An 18,690-nucleotide genomic window follows, 5' to 3' on the forward strand; every position below is an offset into this window, starting at 1 on the left:
CCTTACATCACCGCCCCGCGCGGCTTGGTATGGCCGCGGGACTTTGCGAGCGCCCGCCGGGGGCTCTAACACCAAGACCCGGTGCGTGACCTTGCATCACCCGGCGTGGCTTTAATGGCCGCGGGACAATCGCCATCGCCAGCCGGGGGCTTTGACTTTGACTCTGACTCTGACATCGGGAGGGGAGAGTGCAGTGGAGAGATAAGTTTTTTTTTGCCTTCCATCACAACGATGTGATGGATGTTTGTGTAAACTGTGTTGTGTCTCGGGTCTATTTGTTTGTAATGTATGGCTGCAGAAACGACATTTCGTTTGGACCTCAAGGGGTCCAAATGACAATAAATTGAATTGTATTGAATTGTATTGTATTGTATTAAGTGAATTACAAGGAAAATATTCCTTTTTCAAACACCTTTATTCTTGATTTCAATAAGCAGCCGGATTGGCTGGAGCAGTGTGCGATGCCTATTAGCTAACAGTGGGTGAAACACAACACCACCTTTCAGTCCCATTGGTTTCCAGGAGACTCTGACGATAAATGTTTTATTCATTCTGTCCTAGGTTTTATGATTGGAAGGCCAATCAAATACCTGCTTGAACAAAATAAGGAATATAATCCGAGTGACCTGTTTACCTCTTTACTGAGAACTGAGAGCAGCCGCTTTGTCTTCACTGCAGGTAGACTAAATACTGACAATATGTCTTATCTTGTTATATTTGTAATCTGTAGGAATTTCTATAAAACTACTTCAGAGACCATTGTAAGACCATACTATAAATATTACATCTGTGTCTATAATGTCACTAGAAGGCAGCATAACTTGCAAAAATATGATCAGTTGTTGGTTGTAGCTGGTTATGGAGGCGTTTGGTTACATCAGTTGATGAATGGTTTGTAAATTCAATTTGGCAACTGCTTGTGGTGATATTGCTCATTTTTTTACAATGAATATTCATTTGAGGTCTATCTTGACTGCCTAAAGTTGTACCTTTTGTGAATTATAAAAATATATTGCCGTGAAATACCTTTTGTGTTAAACCTAATATCACACTTTTCTTGCACCTTTATATTATCAATGAATCATTTTTTACATTTGCCATGGCCAAATAAATGTGCATTTTATAGGAATTGGTTCCTTGAATTTCATGATCAAATTGGTTTTAGTAGTCTGAGATACTTATAACTATTTCAATTTGGGCTTTAATCATCGTCAAGACTATTTTGTTTCCACTAGGTGAAATAATAAGTAGTGGGAATCCTGATACGTAAGGTAATACTTTAGGTCTGTGAAGAAGGAAAGTGCAATCTCAACGGACCTGGTCTAAGGACACCTGCTTCTAGCCTATTTTTAATGGATCTGGGCTTCCTGGTATGACCCCAACATCATGGTTTTCCAATGACTTTCCCAAGTTTACAGCTGTAATATATTGATGGTTTTCACTGCTTTCTTTCCCCAAGTTTGGAGCCCTTGAGTCTTTGTAATTAAATTGTGTTATTTGGTTTATTTTTGTTCAATCGATACTTTTCAAGTTCATTCCTATTTAACTACCTTTCATGTAGTCCATTGTCCCCACAACTGCAGTTAAATCTCTCTTTTTGGTGACACTTTCGAGGCCCATGACTCACTTCTGCTCCATTCATCTACATTGAACAAAACGTCCTTGTGATTTTTGTTGTTTGTTTGAGCAGTGCATTAAGGGTTTGTCATTGCAGCAAGAATAGAAACATAAACATGCCTGTGAGTGGCCTCAATCACAGAGTGCATTTTGCACGTGATAATGTGGCTGCTTTTTATCAGAGTTTCGGGGATGGTGTTATCAGGGCCGGCCTTAGGAGGTGGGAAAAACGGGAGCACACCAGGACAAGTTGAATCAGTTGTCATCTTATTGAATGACTATACTAGTTCAAGGGACCAATTGGGGGGAAAGTTCTTTTCACAGCGTGTGGGGAGTCTAGCCAGGGGTAAAGTTGCGGGGAGGGCGGGAGTGTAGAGAAGGAGGGGGTCGGGTTCATGCCAGTAACCCACTCACTCACCGCTGCCGCGGCGCTCCGGGCTTGGAGCCACCGCATTGTGGCTTGGGAGGGAAGTAGCTTGCGTGGCTACGAGTGGCCGCCATCACCGGACAGCGGAACTGACTGCCATCTCAGTGCCTTCTGCCGGCCCGCTCACCTCTGGCAATGCTCTCCATCTGAACAGTGATGAGACCAGCTCAAGAGCAAATATCATAGAGCGGAGTGGGTCAGCGGGTGATGGATAACATCACAGCGGGCGGTGAAGCTTACTCCTGTGTCAACGTGAACAAGGGATCAATTGAGGTTACTCGCACTGACATATGGAGTAAGCTCCACCGCCCGCTGTCCTGTTATCCATCGCCCGCTGACCCGCTCTTGAGCTGGATGCTGGCATGATCCCCGACCGCCTCCTTCTCAATGCTCCTGCCCTCCCCGCAACTTTACCCCTGGACAAACTACCCACACGCTGTGAAAGGAACTCCCCCCCCCCCCCCCCCCCCCCCCAGCAGCGCTGTCCTATTTCAGCCGCTTCCCACTTCACAGCCGCTTCCCATCAGCTGCTAGCAATGAGGGATAGACTTGGCTATCCCTCAGTACAGCAACATCATTCTTAATGATGCTGTACTGAGGGATAACGAAGCCTATCTTTCTTGGCTAACACCCTAACCTTCGGCCTCCAAGATGCAGGTACATTTTCTAGCAACGTAACAACATTTTCAGATTTTAAAAATCAAGTCTGCAATTGAGCCCATCAGATAAAGCATAAAACGAAGTTTAATTTGACACCTAATTCACTTTCATATCTTCAGTATTAACAAAGTTATGGCCATTTTCATACTCGGAAAATAGCATCTTGTTCCCTATTGCTTTTCCATTGACTTAACACAAAAGCTGTGATCGAGGACAGTCAAAAGCCCATAACTTTCTTAAAAATTAAGAGAACTGATTGAAATGTTCAGTTATTATAGATTGAGCATTCTGAAACAAATATAAAACATCTTAGTTGGACGACCTGAAATTAAAGCATATAATTAGTTAATTACCTAATTGTAGCTAATTACAAAATTGACCGTTGTGACGGAAATAGTAATAAACACCCAGACTGCCTTGAAAATTCAAAAATGTGATATTCTCAAGATCAGAACTTTAATATTATTGTATTATATGCTGTAAGTCCGTAACAGATAGGTAAATAAATTACAATGTCTAGCATTAGACCAGGTCTTTATGGAGAAGATCAGTTGCTAGCTGGTACATTGGCATATCATAATAAGTAGCATCATCATACTCCTCAGATTGTAACCAATAAACTCTGTACACCTTGTTTTTCCTCAACTTTTCAATGTTGGCATTGTAAACTACAAGTTTTTGCTCTTCAAACCACGCATGACACGCCTTTCTGCCCACTACTTTCCCATTAAGAATGTCCTGTAGATTCCATTTCTTAAGAAAAGGATAATTTAAAAAAATAGCGTAAGTATCCACTGTCTTGAATTTATATGCCAGATGGAAGGAATTTAATGTTTAATTCCCATAAATTAATCTAGAAACGTCCACTCAATATAATCAAAATCTCTGTAGAACCTGCAATATGGTGTTATATATATGTTGCAATCGGTGATGGAAATGGGTTTTAGGAACTAGGGCTAAGGTCTGTGAGGCTGAGGTTGGGAAGGAAGGCGGGGTGGGGGGGGGGAGTACTTGTGATTGTCTGAAGAAGGGTCTCGACCAGAGACGCAATCCTCTCCCCAGAGCCCCTGCCCATCCCGCTGAGCCACCACAGACAGGGAGTTGAAGGTAGACACAGAGGGGTACACCTTCAACTTCAGAGCCAAACAAAAAACATAGAGAGCCGGAGGAACTCAGCGGGCAAGGCAGCGCCCCACAGAGGGAACATATCACTTATCAGGAGCCGCCACGGGCTAGGACTCTCCCCCCCCCTCTCCCCAAAAGAAAAGAACCGCAGATGCATCCGTCACCGCAAAACGTATAAGAATGAACTGCAGATGCTGGAAAATCGAAGGTAGACAAAAATGCTGGAAAAACTCAGCGGGTGAGGCAGCATCTATGGAGCGTAGGAAATAGCTAACGTTTCGGGCCGGGTCTGAAGAAGGGTTTCGACCCGAAACTTTGCCTATTTCCTTCGCTCCATAGATACTGCCTCACCCGCTAAGTTTCTCCAGCATTTTTGTGTACCGCAAAACGTCAATGATTCCGGGAATGCCGAGAGAGCTAGAGGAAGACGAGATGGGGAGCAGGAGAGAAAGAGAGAGCGGGCGAGAGAGGGAGGGAGGGAGAGAGCGAAAGACAGAGAAACACAATGTGGGTCGGTAGGTAAATTGAATGACTAACTTGCTGCACACCAAGAAGCTCACCAAGAAGAAGCCCTCAATCATGATGGTGAGTTTTAAGAAATTCTCAATATGTCATCAATGCATCGATCTACATTCCTCAGCAAATGTAATTGTGTTTTGAACAAGTATTAATGACGCTGCGTGAATTGTATTCAAAGAAACGCAGTGTCATTAATACTTGTTCAAAACACAATTACATTCACTGAGGAATGTGGTTCGATGCATTGATGACACATTGTATAACTATGTGTTAACTACTGGCTGTTTGTGTCTGATGGCCGTGCAGCGGTTGTTATCCATGTTGGTTTTGTAAAAAAATCTGTATGGCGAATGATTCTTAAAAAATCTTTATTTAACAAAGCAAATTTGTATTTCCGTACGAAATATGGAAAATTAACGCGGGGCTCCCCTTAGGCGCAGGGCCCAATTGGGAGAAATTGGACCAATCGGCTTAAGGCCGGCCCTGGGTGTTATCGCTCGATGCTCCCATTTCTTCACTATCCCACAACAATGGCAGGTATTTCTGGGAAAAATACAAAAGGTGGAGGATCAGTTCATTCCAAAGAGGAAAAAAGATTTGGGGAGTAAGAGGCGACCGTTACTGATAAGGGAAGTCAAGCCTTTGATAAGGTGCCACATAGGAGATTAGTGGGCAAAATTAGAGCACATTGTATTGCGGGTAGGGTATTGACATGGATAGAAAATAGGTAGGCAGACAAGAAACAAAGATATGGATAAATGGGTCCCTTTCAGAATGGCAGGCAGTGACTAGTAGGGTGCTGCAAGGCTCGGTGCTGGGACCGCAGCTATTTACAACATACATTAATGATTTAGATGAAGGGATTAAAAGTAACATTAGCAAATTTGCAGATGACACAAAGCTGGGTGGCAAGGTGAACTGTGAGGAGGATGCGATAAGGATGCAGAACGACTTGGGCAGGTTGAGTGAGTGGGCAAATGCATGGCAGATGCAGTTTAACGTGGATTAATTTATGAGGTTATCTACTTTGGTGGCAAGAACAGGAACGCAGATTATTATCTGAATGGTGTCAAATTAGGAAAAGGGGAAGTACAACGAGATCTGGGTGTCCTTGTTCATCAGTCACTGAAAGTAAGCAGGCAGTGAATAAAGCTAATAGCATGTCGGCCTTCATAACACGAGGAGTTGATTATAGGAGCAAAGAGGTCCTTCTGCAGTTGTACAGTGCCCTAGTGAGACCACACCTGGAGTATTGTGTGCAATTTTGGTCTCCAAATTTGAGGAAAGGCATTCTTGCTATTGAGTGAGTGCAGCGTAGGTTCATAAGGTTAATTCCCGGAATGGCGGGACTGTTATATGTTGAAAGAATGCAGCGACTGGGCTTGTATACACTGGAATTTAGAAGGTTGAGGGGGAATCTTATTGAAACATATGACTATTAGGGGATTGGACACGCTAGAGGCAGGAAACATGTTCCCGATGTTAGGGGAGTCCAAAACCCATTGAGAAAGTGTGTGTTGCTTTTCTTATTCTGAACATTTGTTAGATTCTAGCAATGATGCTTCTTATCCAGATGCAGATTTCCTAAACAGGAAATATGGCCTCTGGCTTTCTTGATTGGTGGACAAAATGTTGAGACTCGCACATTTTTTCTCAGACCCACTCCTGGTCTCTCAGGATAAACTGGATGAATGGGTTGTGGCTGGTGTCATAAAGAATGAGGTTGCGAGGGAAAGATGGATCAGCCATGATTGAATGGCCGAGTAGACTTGATGGGCCGAATGGCTGATCATCCAAAATCAGTACCCTGCCCATATCCCTTGATTCCGTTAGCCCTAAGAGCTAAATCTGACTTTCTTGAAAACATCCAGTGAATTGGCCTCCACTGACTTCTGTGGCAGAGTATTCCACAGATTTACAACTCTCTGGGTGAAAAAGTTTTTCCTCATCTCAGTCCTAAATGGCCTACCCCTTATTCTTAAACTGTGACCCCTGGTTCTGGACTCCCCCAACATGGGGAACATTTTTCCTGCATCTAGCCTGTCCAATCCCTTAAGGATTTTATGTGTTTCTATAAGATCCCCTCTCATCAATAGACAATACAATAGACAATAGGTGCAGGAGTAGGCCATTCGGCCCTTCGAGCCATTCAAAGTGATCACGGCTGATCATCCCCAATCAATACCCCGTTCCTGCCTTTTCCCTATTTCCCCATCTCCCCTATCTTTAAGAGCCCCATCCAGCTGTCTCTTGAAAGCATCCAGAGAACCTGCCTTCCCCGCCCTCTGAGGCAGAGAATTCCACACACTCACAACTCTCTGTGAGAAAAAGTGTTTCCTTGCCTCTGTTCTAAATGGCTTACCCCTTATTCTTAAATCCTTCTAAATTCCAGTGAATCCAAGCTCAGTCGACCCATTCTTTCATCATAGGTCAGTCGCGCCATCTCGGGAACTAACCTGGTGAACATACGCTGCACTTCCTCAATAGCAAGAATGTCCTTCCTCAAGTTAGGGGACCAAAACAGCACACAATACTCCAGGTGTAGTCTCACCAAGGCCCTGTACAACTGCAATAGGATCTCCTTACTCCTATACTCAAATCCTCTCGCTATGAAGGCCAATATGCTGTATCTGCATGCTTACTTTCAGCTGTGATGATGTTATAGCTCTATAATCCAATTTTTTCACTATCCCTCCTTTACTCCTATTCTACTTCCTCTCATTGTCTAGATTTTACATACATTATCTCCATTCACCCATTCTCCATCCCCACTCCCCAAAGGAAGGGTTTGATTGATGCCACTGGGCCTGTACTCGCTGGAGTTTAGAAGGATGAGGGACACCTCATTGAAACTAACAGAATAATGAAAGACACAGATAGAGTGGATGTGGAAAGGATGTGGAAAGAAATGCAAGAATTTAATTGTCCTATCTGGGATACATTAGAAAGGGGTGGTGTGGGGGAAGGGGGGTGGTGAAGGGGGGGTGGGGAAAGGGGGGGTTGGGGGAGGAGGGGGTGGGGGAAGGAGAGGCGGGGTGGGAGATGGGGGGAGGGGTTGGGGAAGGGGGGTGGGAGAATGGGGGTTGGGGGAAGGGGGGTCTGCGGGAGTGCGGAAGGGGTGTGTGGGAAGGGAGGGTGGTCGCAGCAGACGCAGCTCGCACTCTGCTCACCCTGCACCTTCAGCAGCTCCCAGTCCCATTACGACTTCACTCAGACTTCCAGTTCAACTTAACAGCTCCCGCCCCACGCTGCTCTCTGCCCGCATACTGCTCACGAACTCAGCTCCGCCTCTGGGGTTTTATTCTCCCCGCGGAAAGGGCGTTACCTTCATGGTGAGTGACAGGGAAGAAGGCCAATCTGCTGATCTCACGATTTTTAAAATCATCATACCTTTTCTATTCTTTCACCGATCGGACAAAAACTTCATGCGTTTGGAACAGAGGGGAACGGTGAGTAAGGTGGCAAAAAATCCTAGCGATATAGGTTACCGATTTTGCACAAATTTATAAAAATGCAAACTGGAAGTGGTCAAGATGAGCGTTTTAGTAATAGTATAGATAGAAGATGGACAGAATGTTAATTAATACAGGTGTCAGGGGTTATGGGGACAAGGCAGGAGAATGGGTTCAGGAGGGAGAGATAGATCAGCCATGATTGTTCCATACTGGTGTGGTGGGCCGAATGGCCAATTCTGCTCCAATGCTTTATGACTTTGAGAGGCACATGAGAGGATAATGGGAACTGGGCATAGCTGCAATTTGAAACTCAGAAATCAGTGCCTGGGAAGCATAAATTGAACAGGGGTCCTCTTTTCATGTTGCACTTTTGTGAGGGTGGTATCCCTTGCCTTGTCATGGGATGGAGACAAAGAAGTTGAAGTGGATCTGATCACAGGAAGAAAATAAAGCAAAACAGAAACACACTGCAGAAAACCATAAGGTCAAATAATTGCATCAAAATCAACGGGTTAAACATCATATTTCAAACTGCAATGAAAGTATTCTACTGGTCCATCCCACAAATGTTGATATTTAAAACAATTCCTCCACTTTGATGGCCTCGAAAAGATCATCCACACATTTATCTCCTCCCACCTAGATTACTGCAACTCTCTTTACACCGGCATCAGCCAATCTTCCCTCTCCCGCCTGCAACTGGTCCAAAACGCCGCAGCGAGACTCCTGACGGGCACCCAAAAAAGGGACCACATCACCCCGATCCTGGCCTCTCTCCACTGGCTCCCTGTGCGGTTCCGTATACATTTCAAGACCCTCCTCTATGTCTACAAAGCCCTCAATGGGCTTGCCCCCTCCTACATTAAAAGTCTTCTCACCCACCACTCCACCTCCAGGTCCCTCAGATCGGCCGACTTGGGGCTGCTGAACATCCCGCGGTCTAGGCATAAGCTTAGGGGCGACCGCGCCTTTACGGTTGCAGCTCCTAGACTGTGGAACAGCATCCCCCTTCCCATCAGAACTGCCCCCTCCATCAACTCCTTTAAGTCAAGACTAAAAACCTATCTATACTCCCAAGCCTTTCCTGACGTCCACTGAGTGAGAGCTATATGTATATATGTATGTAGTTTGTTTGTTTATACTATTCTTATAACAAATGTAAAGCACTTTGGCCAACGAGAGTTGTTTTTTAAATGTGCTATATAAATAAATGTGACTTGATTTGACTATTTTCACTGCATCATAGACATCCCAATGAGGCCATTGTTGGCATGATTAATTACAGCTTACCGGAATGAGTTTGAATGCGTAGCCCAAAGTGCTAGTGTACGGGGTGATCGCTATTCAGGGTGGGCTTGGTGGGCCAAAGGGCCTGTTTCCATGCTGTACTCTAAAGTCTAAATCAGCGGTGTTTTGGCCATGAGTGCCAGCAGGTAATTCCAAGAAAGGTCACTGGGTGGCAGTATGTGCCAAATGTTCAGAATTATAGAAGAGAAACAGCAGGTTGAACAACACAGGCTCAGAAATAAGTCTGGATGTAAGGTGAAGTCTAAGTGGAACTAGAGAGTATTTCATGAAAAATAGCTTACATATTTTAAAATAAATGATGGATCATTTTTTCCTGAACGTTAACTGAGTTCCACTACAGCTTTGAGAATGTGTAATCATTCTCCCACATTATTCTCCTTCCCTTGGTTTAATTCCGCTAAGGAATAAGTTTATGTTCCAGGGAGAGAGGTGGAATCAGTGCAATTGGTGTAGAGGTTGTGGTCAGGCTTGAAGATTATGGCTTTTGTCTTCTAATAGTGTTTTTGGAACAAATATCTGCTCGTCCATAAGTTAATATTGGAAAAGAAAGAGGTGGCGGTAAAACTGACTGGGAACTGTGTAGAACTAAAAGACTTCATAGATACATAGGAAATAGGTGCAGGAGTAGGCCATTCGGCCCTTCGAGCCAGCACTGCCATTCATGGCTGATCATCAACAATCAGTACCCTGTTCCTGCCTTCGCCCCATATTCATTGATTCCGCTAAGGGTCTTAACCCGAAATGTCGCCCATTCCTTCTCTCCAGAGATGCTGCCTCACCCACTGAGTTACTCCAGCATTTTTGAGTAGCCCTAAGAGCTCTCTTTTGAATGCATCCAATGAGTCGACCTCCACTGCCTTCTGAAGCAGAGAATTCCACAAATTCACAACTCTCTGGGTGAAAAAGTTTTTCCTCATCTCAGTTCTAAATGTCCTACCCCTTATTCCTAAACTGTGGCCCCTGGTTCTGGACTCCCCCAATATCGGGAACATGTTTACTGCATCTAGCGTGTCAAATCCCTTAATAATTTTATATGTTTCTATAAGATACCCTCTCATCCTTCTAAATTCCAGTGCATACAAGCCCAGTCGTTCCATTCTTTCATCTTCTGACAGTCCCGCCATGTGGGGAATTAACCTCGTGAACCAACACTGCACTCCCTCAATAGCAAGAGTGTCCTTCCTCAAATTAGGAGACCAAAACTGCACACAATACTCCAGATGAGGTCTCACCAGGGCCCTGTACAACTGTAGAGGGACCTCTTTGCTCCTGTACTCAAATCCTCTCATTATTAAGGCCAACATGCCATTAGCTGTCCTCACTGCCTTCTGCACCTGCATACTTACTTTCAGCGACTGATGTACAAGTACACCCATGTCTCGTTGCACTTCCCCTTTTCCTAATCTGATACCATTCTGATGACTTCCCAAGTCTGACCAGTGGTGGGCAATGTTCCCGGGTTGTCGGTTAAAAATGCTGAATTCCTAGAAATTAGAAACCTTGTTTGTCCCTGTCACTGAGTCAAACGTTTTCAGTCTCCTTTTATGTAATGGTTGGCTTGAGAGTTGGCCAGAGGACAAGGCCTTCAATAGGATATAATAAGCAAGGTCTTTCTTTCTTCTTATGTCTGGTTCCGCACACACAATATCCAGAGTTGACACTTTCCTGTCAGACATTAGCCAGAGTGATTAGATGTGATTTAAAAACCTATGATTGATATGCTGTAAACAAAGGAATTTTGCTGCATTTGGGAAGAGGGGCCTGGTGGGAAATATTTCAGCTATGAATGCCACCAGCCACCAGGTGGCAACCAAAATACACTAGATCACACAACTTGTTTGGATCAGCTATTATAAAAGCTGCCACAAAAACTTCACGATTACGGTAAGAGCCTAATTGTGGCTTGATTCAACTTGCATGGCACAAACATTTTGGCCTAAACTTCCCCTTTCCTCTCAACATTGAGAGTTAACAAAAAATCCAGGACCAGGCCTGAGGACATGTAACATATTGCATACGTTACATGAAGGAACCCTCTACCTACTCCCACTTTGCCTATCTCCAAGACACCCTTAAAATATATTTTGGAAATAAAGCGTAGGAAATACATTCAGCGATGCCTGGCATCTGGTGTCAGCCAAAGCAGGCACCAGATGCAGGAATCAGACCAATATAATAAAGAAGGTACACAAAAATGCTGGAGAAACTCAGCGGGTGCAGCAGCATCTATGGAGCGAAGGAAATAGGCGACGTTTCGGGCCGAAACCCTTCTTCAGACTGATGGGGGTTGGGGGGGAGAAGGAAGGAAAAGGGAGGAGGAGGAGCCCGAGGGCGGGGGGATGGGAGGAGACAGCTCGAGGGTTAAGGAAGGGGAGGAGACAGCAAGGGTCTCATATAATAAATATAATATAATAAAGAGTTCAATGCACAAATATAGTCTGATGGCATTTTAAATCCCATTGAGAAACCTTTTCTCCATAAAGATTTCAGCTTGTTATGATCAGGATTACTTGGTCAATATTAAGCCTAACCAGTGCATGAAGAGGTGGGAATAAAACAGATATAGAATTGAAAATATAACCACTATCTCTTGAGAAAGAAATATGTTTTCATGTATTTTATCGTGACAGATATTGGTATTAGTTTATTATTGTCAAGTGTCCTGAGGTACAGTGAAAAGCTTTTGTCTGTGTGCTACCTAGTCAAATCAAATCATACCGAACATGAGTACAACCAAGTCATACACAAGTACAACAGTTAGTGCAAAGAGAAAAATATCAAAGTGAGGAATATGGTATTACAGCATTACAGTTACAGAGAAAGAGTCCAAGAACTGCAATGATGTAGGTTGGAAGACCAGGACTAGAGCCTAGCTGATGGCTCATGAGAGGACCATTCAGTAATCTGCTACGTGCTTTCAACCTTTTGTATCTTCGGCCCTGTTGGAAAGGGGAGCAGAGGGAATGACAGGGTTGAAAACGGTTCTTGGTTATGTTGACACAAGGAACTGCAGATGCTGGTTTACCAAGAAAGGCACAAAGTACTCAAGTAACTCAGTGAGTTAGGCAGCATCTCTGGATGATATTTCATTGAGTCATAAAGACATACAGTTGTACAGCACAGAAACAGGCCCTTCCGCTCAACTCATCCAAGCCCCATCTAAGTGCCCCAGATGCCTGCATTTGACCCATATCCCTCTAAACCTTTCCTACCTTTGTATCTTTAAAATGCTATTATAGTACCTGTCTCAACCACCTCCTCTGGCAGCTCGTTCCATATACCCACCAGCTACTGAATTTAAAAAAATGCTCCTCAGGTTTGTATCAAATCTTGTCGTTCTCACGTTAAACACTTGTCCTTTTATTTTTGATTCCCCTACCCTGGGTAACAGACTCTGTATTCCCCTCTTGTTTACCAATAATGGCACAAGAGATGCTGCCTGACCTGCTGGGTTACTCCACCACTTTGTTGACTGCTTTCTTGAGGCAGCATGAAGTGTAGATAAAGTCAATGTGGGCTGCTTTCTCAAGGCTGCTTGAAGCTTAGATGGAGTCTGGTGTTGAGGATGGTGTGTGTGATGGACTGGACAATTTACACTTATACAACTTACACAGTTTACACTTATACCAAGCCAATTAACCTACTAACCTGTACGTCTTTGGAGTGTGGGAGAAAACCCACGCAGGTCACGGGGAGAACGTACAAACTCCGTACAGACAGCACCTCTAGTCGAGATCGAACCCGGGTCTCTGGCACTGCAAGCACTGTAAGGCAACAACTCTACCGCTACGCCACCATGCCGCCAATGTTGGCTTTGGAAGAGCTGTCCCCAGACCACGTGGCTGACAGTCGATGAGAGCGTGGAGGACAGGCGTGGGGGAGGGGGAAGAACAATGGAGGACCCGGCGTGGGGGGATCGCGTGATGGGGGTGGGGGGAAGGATAATGGGGAGGGAGGGAGCGAAAATTCCATGCATGCTGTACTCCTCTCGCACCCATCTATCTTTGATTCTAGTATTCTCTGTCTCGCCACCATTAACCTCCGACCTTGGTTCAGTCTTTACATTTCCCCTCATATCTCTTCCTCTTTCGGCCGCCCCTTAAATCCCAAACTGGTACGCTAATCTCCCAGCTATGTCTACTTTGCCACCATTATGTTTTAGTTAAAACCAAGGTTACACATACCATTTTATACTGTTACATATTAGTTTATGTTTAATACAAAGATATAAATGTATTTATTAAGATCACAAAGGTGCAAAAGTAGAAATAAGTAACTTGTTTAGTGCCTTGATTACTTGATAAATGATTTGATTAAGTGCTGCTAAATGGCTAACAATCACGTGAGGCTAAATAAAATAAGCTGATGTCTGATTACGTAAAATAGCTGACATCTGCTGGCTATGATAAATGTTGTAATTAAGTGTTTTTCTATATAACTTCCATAGATCTTATAGAGACATAAAATTCTTAAGGGATTGGCCAGGCTAGATGCAGGAAAAATGTTCCCGATGTTGAAGGTGTTCCGAACCCGGGGTCACAGTTTAAGAATAAGGGGTAGGCCATTTAGGACTGAGATGAGGAAAAAAATTTTCACCCAGAGAGTTGTGAATCTGTGGAATTCTCTGCCATAAAAGACAGTGGATGCCTATTCACTGGATGCTGTAAAGAGAGAGTTAGATTTACTGCTTAAGGCTAAAGGGAGAAGAGGAAATAGCAGGAACAGGGTACTGATTTTAGATGATCAGCCATGATCATATTGAATGGCGGTGCTGGCTCGATGGCCAACTCCTACACCTATTTTTCTATGTTTCTGTTTCCATGAATTGTTTGTTGTGAATTGTTCCCAAATAGTAATTTTCCAGATTTTAACTATCTCCCTTTGATCACACATGAGCAAATCTCTTTGGTTAATGAAACACGTAGCAATTGTTTGTCCCAATCAGAAATATATAACACATATAATAATTCATTCCATGAGCAGAATTAATGCAAAATAATTAATTGTACACTCTGGAGTTTAGAAGGATGAGAGGGAATCTCATTGAGACATATAAGATTGTTCAGGGTTTGGACACGCTAGAGGCAGGAAACATGTTCCTGATGTTGGGGGAGTCCAGAACCAGGGGCCACAGTTTAAGAATAAGCCAATTAGAATGGAGACAAGGAAACACTTTTTCTCACAGAGAGTGGTGAGTCTGTGGAATTCTCTGCCTCAGAGGGCGGTGGAGGCAGGTTTTCTGGATGCTTTCAAGAGAGAGCTAGATAGGGCTCTTAAAAATAGCGCAGTCAGGGGATATGGGGAGAAGGCAGGAACGGGGTACTGATTGGGGATGATCAGCCATGATCACATTGAATGGCGGTGCTGGCTCGAAGGGCCGAATGGCCTACTCCTGCACCTATTGTCTATTGTCTATTGTCTATAATATGCAAGATTCTTCAAATTGTAGTTTGATGTGCTCATTCTGATATAAAAATGTCTGTCTAGGATCACAAAACCTGCTGCGAAAGCTGTTCAATTACAGTAAGAACATAAGATTATTCCAGCTGTCACGTACTGTTAGGAGGAATTTCTTTAGCCAGAGGGTGGTCAAATCTGTGGAATTCATTGCCACAGACAGCAACGGAGGCCAAGTCATTAGGTATTTTTAAAGTGGAGACTGGTAGTTTCTTGATAAGTCAAGGTGTCAATGGTAACGGGAAGAAGGCTGGACAGCGGGGTTGAGAGCAATAAATGATCAGGTGGCCTAATTCTGCTCCTCTGTCTTATGAACTTATGAACTTATGTTTCTTTTGTGAGTGAAAGTACATTTGCCTAAAGTTTAGTTTCTATTCAGAATGCAGCGAAAGCACATAGATCCCTGTGGATCTCTCTGGAAATTGGGAAGTGGAGCACCCTGTGGTGCTTCATCCATCAGGCTTTGTACTATCAACCAAGGATGAGGGTGTCAGCCCAGCATTTGTCAAAGGGCAATCCCAAGGCAGGTTGTTTAATTGAAACATAACAATTAAATTCTAAGATCCAGAGGAGCCAGCAGACCTTCAACTGGAGACCAGGCCCTGGGCCAGAAGCAACCTATGCCCCATGCATACCTGGCCACTCTGGAATTACTGTTCCTGTACAGATGCAGGGCAGGGAATGCTCGCATATTTGCAAACAAATGTGATGTCCATTTTTGCTGTGCGTGTATATAATGGTAGTTGAGAATATCTCTTTTAAAGCACAGGTGGAAAACAAGGAAAGTACTTAACAACATAAAACAATTATGGGAGCTTTGTAATTAATGTAATGTTTACACTGATAAATATTCCAAGACTCAACATGTAGCAATTGGCTTAAAAAGCAAGACTTGATTATAAAATCTTTCCACATGGATACCCAGCAAGACGAGCACAGAACTGTGGGTCAGTTCATCCAATATTTCAGTAAATAAGCTGTAATATTTTAATCTTCTGCCTTATAAAGTTTAGTTCCATTTTATTTTACAGGCACCAGATACAAGCACCTTAAGTTAAAATGGCTGATCAAAGACAGCGTTCACTTTCTACCTCTGGGGATGCACTTTATCAAATTCTAGGTTTAGAGAAAGGAGCATCACACGAGGAAATAAAGAAATCCTACAGGTATGTAATCCTTCAGGTGCATGAAGTAGTTCAGCAAATGTCCCAACAAAGAACAATCTGTGAACAACAATATTGTGAACAATTTTGGGCACCATTTCTGAGGAAGGATGTGCTGGCTCCAGAGAGGGTCTGGAGGAGGTTTACAAGAATGATCCCAAGAATGAGTAGGTTAACATATAGTATGATGAGCGTTTGATGGCACTCGGCCCCCTAGAGTTTAGAAACATGAGGGAGGACCTAATTGAAACAGAATAGTGAAAGGTTTAGATAGAGTGGATGTGGAGAGGATGTTTCCACTAGTAGAGAGTCTAGGACTACAGGTCATAGCCTCGGAATTAAAGGACGTTCTTTTTGGAAGGAGATGAGGAGGAATTTCTTTATTCTAAGGGTGGAGAATCTGTGCGGGCCAAGTCAGTGGATATATTTAAGGCAGAGATAGATAGATTCTTGATTAGTACAGGTGTCAGAGGTTATGGGGAGTAGAGAGGAAAATGGGGTTAGGAGGGAGAGATAGATCAGCCATGATTGAATGACGGCATAGACTTGATGGGCCGAATGGTCTAATTCTGCTCATATCTCATTGAATTGAATTGAATCGAATTGAATCCTTTATTTGTCATTCAGATCTTTCGGTCTGAACGAAATGTCGTTGCCTGCAGCCATACATGTAATAATAAACAACACACAATAAACACAAATTAACATCCACCACAGTGAGTTCACCAAGCACCTCCTCACTGTGATGGAGGCAAAAGTCTTAGGGTTGCTGTCTCTTCCCTCCTCTTCTCCCTCTGCGCTGAGGCGATACCCCACCGGGCGATGGTAACTCAGTCCCGCGGTTCAAGCTCCGCGGCCCGGGGGTGGTCGAAGCTGCCGCCCTCCTGTCCAGCAGAAGCAGTTGTTGCCACGGGAGCTCCGGAAAACAGGCATCAACCTGTAACCCGCGAGCTCCCGACGATGTCATCCACTGGCCCGCGGCCAAGCCCCGGATTCAGGTCGCCGCCGCCAGAACGCTGCCTCAGCCGCCGGAGCACTGTCTCCGCCCCGCACCGGGCCGCCCACATTGGAGCGTATCAGCCCCGCACCGGGCCGCCCACACGAGAGCGTCTCAGCCCCGCACCGGGCCGCCCACACGGGAGCGTCCCAGCCCCGCACCGGGCCGCCCACATGGGAGCGTCCCAGCCCCGCACCGGGCTGCCCACACGGGAGCGCCTTCCAGCCGGGAGCCGGGCCGCCCACACAGGAGCGCCTTCCAGCCCCGCACCGGGCCGCTCTCACAGGAGTGTCTCAGCCCCGCACCCGGCCGCCCCTACGGGAGCGCCTTCCAGCCGGGAGCCGGGCCGCCCTCACAGGAGTGTCTCAGCCCCACGCCGTCCACCCTCACCGGAGCGCCGAGTCGAGCCGCTGCCCGAACGCCGCCGCAGCTCGAAGACGGTCAGCCTCGCGTTGGTAAGTCCTGGCTTGCTCTACCTCTGGATCCTCGAGGTCAGTCGCAGGTTGGAGGCCGCCAGCTCCGCCATTAGGCCTCAGCTCAGACGGGGGACGAGAAGGGGGATACGACAAGAAAGTCGCATTCCCCCGAAGGGAGAGACAGAAAGCCCTGTTTCACCCCCCCCCCCCCCACACACATAACACAACCTAATAACCAAAAGTTTAACTAGACAAGACAAAAAAAAACAACACAAATAAGTAAAAACAGACAGACTGCAGGCGAGCCGCAGCCGTTTCACAGCGCCGCCACTTCCAGAATAATCCTATGATAGAAACATAGAAACATAGAAAATAGGTGCAGGAGTAGGCCATTCGGCCCTTCGAGCCTGCACCGCCATTCAATATGATCATGGCTGATCATCCAACTCAGTATCCTGTACCTGCCTTCTCTCCATACCCCCTGATCCCTTTAGCCACAAGGGCCACATCTAACTCCCTCTTAAATATAGCCAATGAACTGGTCTCAACTACCTTCTGTGCCAGTGAATTCCAGAGATTCACCACTCTCTGTGTGAAAAAAGTTTTCCTCATCTCGGTCCTAAAAGATTTCCCCCTTATCCTTAAACTGTGACCCCTTGTTCTGGACTTCCCCAACATCGGGAACAATCTTCCTGCATCTAGCCTGTCCAACCCCTTAAGAATTTTGTAAGTTTCTATAAGATCCCCCCTCAATCTTCTAAATTCTAGCGAGTACAAACCGAGTCTATCCAGTCTTTCTTCATATGAAAGTCCTGACATCCCAGGAATCAGTCTGGTGAACCTTCTCTGTACTCCCTCTATGGCAAGAATGTCTTTCCTCAGATTAGGAGACCAAAACTGTACGCAATACTCCAGGTGTAGTCTCACCAAGACCCTGTACAACTGCAGTAGAACCTCCCTGCTCCAATACTCAAATCCTTTTGCTATGAATGCTAACATACCATTCGCCTTCTTCACTGCCTGCTGCACCTGCATGCCTACTTTCAATGACTGGTGTACCATGACACCCAGGTCTCGTTGCATCTCCCCCTTTCCTAATCGGCCACCATTCAGATAATAATCTACTTTCCTGTTTTTGCCACAAAAGTGGATAACCTCACATTTATCCACATTATACTGCATCTGCCAAACATTTGCCCACTCACCCAGCCTATCCAAGTCACCTTGCAGCCTCCTAGCATCCTCCTCACAGCTAACACTGCCCCCCAGCTTTGTGTCATCCGCAAACTTGGAGATGTTGCATTCAATTCCCTCGTCCAAATCATTAATATATATCGTAAATAGCTGGGGTCCCAGAACTGAGCCTTGCGGTACCCCACTAGTCACTGCCTGCCATTGTGAAAAGGACCCGTTTACTCCTACTCTTTGCTTCCTGTCTGCCAACCAGTTCTCTATCCACATCAATACTAAACCCCCAATACCGTGTGCTTTAAGTTTGTATACTAATCTCTTATGTGGGACCTTGTCGAAAGCCTTCTGAAAGTCC

The 18,690-nt window shown here is 45.1% G+C and overlaps 1 protein-coding gene across 1 annotated transcript in view; it reads left to right on the forward strand.

The window, feature by feature from the left end:
* The first annotated feature begins 561 nt into the window (after nt 1-561).
* The window catches only part of dnajc5b (DnaJ heat shock protein family (Hsp40) member C5 beta), a 56,174-nt gene continuing 38,045 nt past the window's right edge, over nt 562-18,690 (forward strand). The window contains exons 1-2 of the mRNA XM_033019809.1: nt 562-678; nt 15,600-15,734. Of these exons, the coding sequence (XP_032875700.1) occupies nt 15,628-15,734 (107 nt within the window). The 5' untranslated portion in view covers nt 562-678; nt 15,600-15,627. The remainder of the gene's footprint in view (nt 679-15,599; nt 15,735-18,690) is intronic.

The sequence above is a fragment of the Amblyraja radiata genome, chromosome 4, assembly GCF_010909765.2.
Source record: "Amblyraja radiata isolate CabotCenter1 chromosome 4, sAmbRad1.1.pri, whole genome shotgun sequence".
NCBI lineage: Eukaryota > Metazoa > Chordata > Chondrichthyes > Rajiformes > Rajidae > Amblyraja > Amblyraja radiata.